At 45.2% G+C, this 7,860-nt stretch overlaps 2 protein-coding genes across 2 annotated transcripts in view; one reads left to right on the forward strand and one right to left on the reverse strand.

Annotated features, from left to right (window-relative positions):
• The window catches only part of LOC109969114 (uncharacterized), a 5,745-nt gene extending 4,444 nt beyond the window's left edge, over positions 1-1,301 (forward strand). Inside the window, exons 10-11 of the mRNA XM_020615791.1 lie at positions 108-368; positions 1,089-1,301. Of these exons, the coding sequence (XP_020471447.1) occupies positions 108-368; positions 1,089-1,112 (285 nt within the window). The 3' untranslated portion in view covers positions 1,113-1,301. The remainder of the gene's footprint in view (positions 1-107; positions 369-1,088) is intronic.
• A 71-nt stretch (positions 1,302-1,372) lies between these two features.
• tph2 (tryptophan hydroxylase 2 (tryptophan 5-monooxygenase)) overlaps positions 1,373-7,860 on the reverse strand; it is a 10,419-nt gene continuing 3,931 nt past the window's right edge. Inside the window, exons 4-11 of the mRNA XM_020615728.1 lie at positions 7,463-7,563; positions 7,094-7,161; positions 6,638-6,834; positions 6,246-6,381; positions 6,034-6,160; positions 4,213-4,308; positions 3,606-3,739; positions 1,373-2,177 (exon numbers count right to left, since the gene is read on the reverse strand). Of these exons, the coding sequence (XP_020471384.1) occupies positions 2,003-2,177; positions 3,606-3,739; positions 4,213-4,308; positions 6,034-6,160; positions 6,246-6,381; positions 6,638-6,834; positions 7,094-7,161; positions 7,463-7,563 (1,034 nt within the window). The 3' untranslated portion in view covers positions 1,373-2,002. The remainder of the gene's footprint in view (positions 2,178-3,605; positions 3,740-4,212; positions 4,309-6,033; positions 6,161-6,245; positions 6,382-6,637; positions 6,835-7,093; positions 7,162-7,462; positions 7,564-7,860) is intronic.

The raw sequence follows: 7,860 nt of genomic DNA on the forward strand, positions 1-7,860 counted from the left end.
AATAATTATTATTAATATTATCAATAATAATAAAAGGATGTAACAATTAACAGCATGTTAGCAGCTTATTAAGCCCCGGGCTGTGTTTGTCTCCTGTCACTGCTCAGATCCAACAGGACAAAGTCCTGCTGCAGAACCTCTCTAACCTCACCTACAACTCGTACGTGAATTTGATGTCTGTCACCCAACAAAAGGGCCAGGTGACAGAGTCCGAGAAGGAGATCCGGAAGCAGAAGATCGCCTGGGCCTTTGAGTTGACCACCAGGCTGTCGTCCCTGGGCGTCGTCCAGCGGAGGAAACTGCTGAGCTTCGGGGAGCAATACATCCAGCAGCAACACTCTGCCTGGGTGCAACAGCAGGGAGGCTGGGTGAGCAGACTGCAGACAGGTCAAAGAGGGACCAGAACCACAGAGAACACTGGGGTTATGTCCTCTGTATCTATTCTGCTGCCATGGTTAGACTTGGGTCAGTAGCAGGCAGGTAGGGTTCACAGGTGAAACAGGTTGGCCAATGAGTGAAACGAGACCCACATAAATCCTGAGGAACTGAGGGAATAGGTAACAGGCTAGTATGTGGGTAATACTTACATATTTTCCTTTTATGCAGTAGAGTCCCTCCTGCAGGAGACTGGGTCCCTGTGGATTTAGGCTGCATCCACATCCCAGGCCTTAACATCCAGATCAAACCTTTGTGTTGCTGCTTCCTGTCCGTGTGTGTCAGTGCCGTGTACCCGGCTCCGGTGTGAACAGGCCGTATGTGCAGAGGAGATGCTAAAACGACCACATGGATTCTGATCTGACCGTTCTGACAGCGGAGAGGAATCGGGTCTAGCAGCACATACTGTACACAGGTGGCCTGGATCTGGTCTGAGGACACCTGGTCTGGTCTGTTCACACTGCTGTAGACAGACCAGGTCTGAGTCACTGGGAGGGAAACTTCAGCTGGGATGAGGATGCAGCTTTAAATTCAAACTAATACTAGTACTTCCACGTACTTTGCCAGTGCTGCCTTATGCTTTTTATTCTTGTGTAATAAGGTAAAATATCTCAGATGTCTGAGTACATTGTTGTCTTCTCTGTCTCATCCAGGACGAAGTGTTTGACATCGACTGAGCTGCACAGATCTACGAGTCCTGAGGATGACCCTTCATTTATTCCAGAGATGGATGTAATGATGCTATTTTTTTTTCCATCATATTTTTGTAAAGTCACAGTTAAATTTGAGCTGGGAAATGAAAACATGACAGTGGGAGAGTGAGGCAGCCTGAAGCTCAACTCAGACTGCGCTTTGGCAGTGACATGCAGGGAAAAGATTTATTTCACTGATGAAGCTCTGTTCAGCTGTGATGGGTTTTATGAAATCAGCACCTAAACAACCAACACGGCTAATTATAATTAAATTAACGACACGTTTTTAGCCTTGTTACCAACAGAGGCTCCTCCTACTGTCTGGATGTCCACTGACAGAGTCTCTGCAGTGTTTCTGTCCACAGACAGTGACACTGTGCTTTAAGGCTTTAGCTCTGTTTACTTCACAGGTCTGTGATGACCGCTGGAGGAAAAACAAATGAGGACAGAGAATGTGCTGCACACAGAACACCAACACACGGAACAGTCTTATTGTTTACACACGTTTATATTTACTCCCAAAACCACAACACAACAGGATGTTTTTTCAGTCAGTTGCTACAGTTTGGTGACCTGATGATCATCTGGTTGTCTGATAAAACAGCCAGTGTAGTTTTAATTGTTCAACTGGGAAATAACCCTTTAAATGAAAAAAGGTGAACAGTGGCCTTAATATGTGGATTTATGAGGACACCAGACCAGTGTTCCCACTCCGGGAGGGCAAACATCGGTCTGTGTGTCTTGTGATAATCTGCCTACTATGTCTTTGTGTTTGGCTGCGGTGATGTTACAGACCAATAAATGTGTGAAATGATGTTTGTGTGAGCACAGGTGTGAGGGTCAGCGCCGTGCTCTGGACCAATCAGAGCTCGTGTTCAGATTCCCATGTAGGTGTTCATCTTGCCCAGAGCATCGCAGACGGTGGTGAGGTCGCTGCGCAGGTCCTGCACCACGTTCTCGATGCTGCGTGTGTCTTTGAGCAGGTCGATGCTCTGAGTGTACGGGTTGTAGTACACTGAGAACGGCCTCTTGATCGTCTTCGCAAAGTCCCTGCGACACAGAGGGAATTGTCAGGACACGGCAGAGAAAGCTGCAATGAACTAATGTGCACACAGCCAGGTTCACTGTCAAACAGCAGTGTAACCACAGCAGAGACCAACTGGTTGTTGGAAACAGACGGCCTCACGTGTTTCTTTTTTTTTTTTTTAATTGAAACAAAGTAACACATTAACAAAACAGTACAGAACATGCGAGACAAGACAACAGTTACATGACATTACAAAAGGATATAGAGTGTTTAACAAGGTTGTAGTGTGTGAAGTTTGGGTATTACCAATAGTAATGATGATAGCAGTACTACTAATAAAATCAACTTGTAACATTTTAGAGGTTGGTGGGAATGTGTGTGGCCTCAGCCCCAGGTATTTGATTCAAGTTGAAATGTGTTAGAAATGGGTTCCATGTGTCATAAAAAGCAGATAAACTATTCTTGTGAGTGGATGCCATTTTCTCTAATGTGCTGTATTCTGCCAGAAGGTTGGTCCAGTGGTTTATATGTAGTGATTTTTTTGATTTCCAATTCTGAAAGAATGTTTTTTTGGCAATAGCTAGAGAAATGAGGAGTGGGTTTTTGTATTTGATTGGTAGGTGGTCGATTTCTATGATATTACCGAGTAAGCAGAATGATGGAGAGGGAGGGATTCTACAGCCCAAGATGGTGGAGAGTTTCTCTGTCACTGCTATCCAGAGGGAATGAACTGGTTGGCAGGTCCAAGTAGCATGAAAATAACTGTTGGTGCAACCTAGAGTACACTGTGAGCAGATGTCTGTGTCAGTGAAACCCATTTTGAACATTTTACTTTGTGTAATATGGGTCCTATAAATGGTCTTGTATAAGTTGTAAGTTTATATTGCTGCTCATAGAAAAGACGTTATTGCAAATTTCTGTCCAGAAGTCGAAGCTGAAGGGGAGAGTTAAATCATTTTCCCGTGTTTCCTGAGGAGGAAACCTGCTCCCCAGTGCAGCAGCGTGTCTCAACAGCGGGGGTGGGGGGTTAATAGCTGGTGGACAACAGTGGAGGTCTACGGCTCAGAGCGATGAGCTGGACCAGGGTCTGGACTCACATTACAGTGAGGACACCATGTTCACTGGTGCTGCTGGTCTCTGGACGGGGTTGGTGGGGACTAAATCCAACATAGAGAATCCCCAGAGTTGGTCTTTATATAATGTAAATGAGTTATTAACATATTCTGTGTTATTATTATGAATGTGTTGTGTTTGTGCAGTTTTACAGTGTACTGTACAGTGAATTAATAAGACGATCACATTTCCGTTGTCCAGTGTGATCCTGGGAGCGCAGCACTTCAGTACATACTTCCCACCTTACTATACTACACACCACCCTCCTGAACAACATGAACAGGGAGGGGTGTCTGTAAGGTACTGGTGCACAGACAGAACCAGTAAAACCAGTTTACCTCATCTTCTCCTTGGCCTCCTCAAAGCTCTCAGAGATGAAGTAAACCTCCTGGAAGGTAGTGATGAGACACTCCTGGTGACAGGTCGTCCTCGGGTCGAACATCTTCACACAGGCCTGGTCGGACAGGGCATGCTGGGAAAACAGCCCACCAAGTCATCATTCAAACAGTCAGTCAAATCAGTAAGCATCTTTTTTTAACTTTAAGGTTTTGTTTTTCCAATCTGAATGTGTTTATTTCCAGTTGTATTTTATTGCATTTTCACTCTCTATACTTTAATTGGCTGGATTTTACTCAGCTGGTGCTAAAAGGTTCTAGCTATGTCATGGTTCATACAGATGTCAGTAACATCAGTTCGGTCATTTTTCAGTCACAAAGCCAGAGCCTTTGCTCGTGCAGCTTCTCAAATATAACGAGCTGATGCTTTTCTTTGTCTTTGTCACAGTCAACTGCTGGTCAGACACAGTAGAGTATCTGAAGGTGTGAAATATTAAAGGACATTTGTTTTCATTTTCTGACACTTTACAGACCAAACACTTCATTAATTAATAAGAAAGAACCAGGCAGATGAGTGGATACGGAACAAGGTGCTGCTGATGTCTGCTACCTTCAGCTCTCCGATAGACGACAGTAACCCAGCTCCATACGCTCTCAGCTGACCGTCCTGTTTGCACAGTCCGAACTCGATAGTGAAGAAATAACACTGTTAAAACACACACAGCACAGACAGTAGTGAGCACTGAATCCTTTCTGGCTCTGTCTGTTCTTAGTTTGGTTAGTGTTATTAAAAACGGTGAGCTGGCCACTGCACAACGTCTGTGTGAACATCAGGCTCATCCAGCAGCGTTGAGCCAAACACCTGCTGTTGCCAGGCTAAACCTAAAAACACACAGACACACAGGTGGGCAGTGTTCACAGTCCCACTGAGATGCAGATCAATGACCTGAATTGTTGTGAAGACGTTTTTGTTCTTTGTGCAAACTGATTAAAACAGAAAACAAAGAGCCTCGGGTGCAGTATTATAGTATATACTGTCATGTATCACAGCATTAAGCGTTGCCTTTCTGCCGCCACCGCCGGCTGTGATAACACACTGATAACTGTGTTGATTTAGCACCAACTGGCGTCACTGCACACACCCTGGGTTATATTTTAGGAGAACGAACGCACACAGAATCGCTCCTTTCTTCATACAGAAGCAAGACATTCATCTGGGTTCACAGCAGGAGTACTGAGTAGAAAGGTACTTGACAGATGAGCCACCCTGTTGGAGAATAACTACATCCTTCAGTAACCAGACCATCTGCACCGCTGTTCTCCTTTGCTTCTGTCATCACAGCACCATCTTGTGGTCAAAGGAAAAACTAATGACAGAACCTTTGAAGTTAAATTTAAGACTGAAGAAAATGTATTTTTCCTATCAACTGCTACAACAAACCAAAGAACAACAGAACAGATGATCTCTCTAACTGTTTGATCAATGCAGATGCTTCCTGTTTTAACCCTTGATGAAGGCGCAATCCAACACGTTGGGAGGAGCCAGTGTGTGTGCCGTGCTTCACCTTCAAATGATAAATGACCAAGAGCTGCAGGGTTGCCAGTGTAAATTTGATGGGCCTACGGCATTTTCACAGTTCATAGGGTTTTTTTTCCATCAGATGAGTATTTTCAACATTGTTCCTGTAAGAAATCTGACTGACATGGTGGCAGATCACAGCTACTGTCCTGCTTCTTGCAGATACTTGTCTTTGTATAAGTGGTAAATGGACTGTATTTTATATAGCGCTTTCTCACAGTGTGTTGCACTGGCCAAAGCGCTTTACAGAAGATCATACACAGCCACTCCATGTGCTGAAGAAGCTGCTCATCTTCATCAGGCTTTGACTTCAGAGAATGACTCTGCTCTGGGTAGGGCCGATGTTTACCACCTAAAACCTTGGAGAAGCTTTTCATTTTCTTTTGCACACAACTCTGCTTCTGATGTACCTATTTAAAGTTACATTAACTCAGATTCCCCCCACTGACTGATAACCCCAGGGACAGTGGGACAGGACATGGTGTCTCTCAGCTACACCCCCCCTCCATGACCCTCTGCTGCCTACAGTCTCCTGTTGTTATTCCAGCTTCTCCATCCTGTGTTGTCAAAGTACGGTCTGTAAATCAGCCCCGCCTGCCACCAGCCACCAGTAGTCATGGAAGAGCTCTGGGCAGCTAAAAGTCTGATCCAGCAGCTGCCAGAGTGAAGAGGTGGTGTCTTTTGCACAGAGAGAGTGGGACAGAGAAAGAGCAGGAATCTGTGACTCTGGCTCTGATACTATCAGGTGTGATAAGCTGCAGACTTACCACATCACAGGTCTTCTTCTGTACATGTCTAGAGAAGGAGGTTCTGCCTGGTGTTAGTCTTAAAGGAGCAGATGTGGACACTCACCGTGGCCAATTTCTGAACATCCTCGTCTGAAGCTCCCAGAGAGGCCAGGCCGATCTCCTGCGAGAACTGGGCGAACTTTGGATCAGCCAGCAGAGGCACGTGACCCAGCAGCTCATGGCAGGTGTCACTGCGGTCACAGCATCGGCAGAAAGAAGATGCAGTTTACACTCACAAACGGCAGGCTGTCGGGGTGAGCATGAAGCGGTACTCACGGTTCAGGAGTGTAGAGTGGGTCGGTGCTGTGACGTACATACTGAGTGCAGTTAAACACTCGGTAGGCCAAACCAGCCAGGAAGTCTCTGGGAGACAGGTAACCTGCGACTGGTCGCACGGTGAACCCAGAGCGCTCTGAAACACACGCATGACTGAATCAGCTCTGTGCTCGTGAACAGCTGCATCTGATCAAATGAGACTGATTTATTGTAATTTGTTTTATTCATCCAACTCTGAAAAGTACCCTAAGTTATCAGATACATGTAGTGCAGTAAAAAGCACAAGGTTTGTCAGTGAAACGTAGTTAAGTCCAAGATGAGTAAATGTACTTAGCTACTTTGCGCCGTTGGTAGTATGTAAACCAGCGATGTGTCATTTATTCTAAGTGAACCTCTGAGGAAGCGGGACACGTCCTCCAGCTGGGGGATGTTGTCCTCCCTGTAGCCGCAGTGTTTGATGAGCAGCGGCAGATTCTTCAGGTGCTCTCTGCAGGCGTGCGTCGGGTACAGTTTGGTCAGCTCTCTGAACACCACCCCCCACGTCCTGATCTCCTCGGGGGTGTAGTCGACATGAGGGATGGGCTGCCCGCTGAGGGTGCACACACACGGTTTACTGTCACATTTCAACTCGGAAACAACCATCATCCTATCATATTGTTGAAGAAAGAGCGAGAAGTCGCCGTTATTTCTCGTAAGAACACAGATACAGAGCTATCAGTGATGCTGTTACTACACTTGTGTTAAATACCACAGTCTTTAATGTCCTGAACAAGTGTCATTAAAATGAAATCTGTTAAAGAGCAACTGCATCTTCTGTTCTGTGAAAAAACAGAGACAATGAAACTTACAATTTATAATTCATGGCCACTTCCACAAAGTATTTCCTGCGCTGGCGATACACGTTGTCCTTAAAGCCCTGACAGGAAGAGGAGGAAGAGGGGACAGAGGAGGAGCGTGAGGCCTGAAACACTTTCAGTTATCCTGCTGGAACAAGCAGAGCTGAAGTAATTGCAAACCCCAACCCTTATTCCATGTGTACATTATACTGCCTGTTGTGTCTTTAGTGTTTCTGGTGTCTATGTACTTTTATTTGCACCAGTGGTGCAAATACCCATGATGCCATGGTATCTCTCTATTCCTCTGTGCAGAGCAACCTGTGTCACTCAGTTTCCTACAGAGGCACTTAACTAAGGTGTAAAAAGTAAAACATGACGTACGGGATGGTCGGCGTCCAGCTCTGATCCATACATCAGGACTCTGTGGGAACACTGGTCCAGCTCTGAGATCTTCATGGGGAACCACGGCACGTCCTCTCCATCTGATAAAACCGGGAAATCAGAAAGAAACTTGTCCCAAAAACTGCAGATTGTTTCTACAACTTCCTGTTAGAGACAGTGACCTGAAACTCTGATGAGTGCTTTTGTCTGCTGCATTTGTTCCTTGAAAGTGTAAATTTTTGATTTGATTTGATTTATTCTTTCAAACATGTAAAGACAGTCAATATGTCAACACACATAATTTCACACATATCCACAAATGCATTATCAATTTGCTTATACCTAGTACATGCTTGAACGGAGTAGGAAGAAGTTAGACTTATCTAGTCCTACCCCAT

This window comes from Monopterus albus, unplaced genomic scaffold (genome assembly GCF_001952655.1).
Source record: "Monopterus albus unplaced genomic scaffold, M_albus_1.0 scaffold170.1, whole genome shotgun sequence".
Taxonomy (NCBI): domain Eukaryota; kingdom Metazoa; phylum Chordata; class Actinopteri; order Synbranchiformes; family Synbranchidae; genus Monopterus; species Monopterus albus.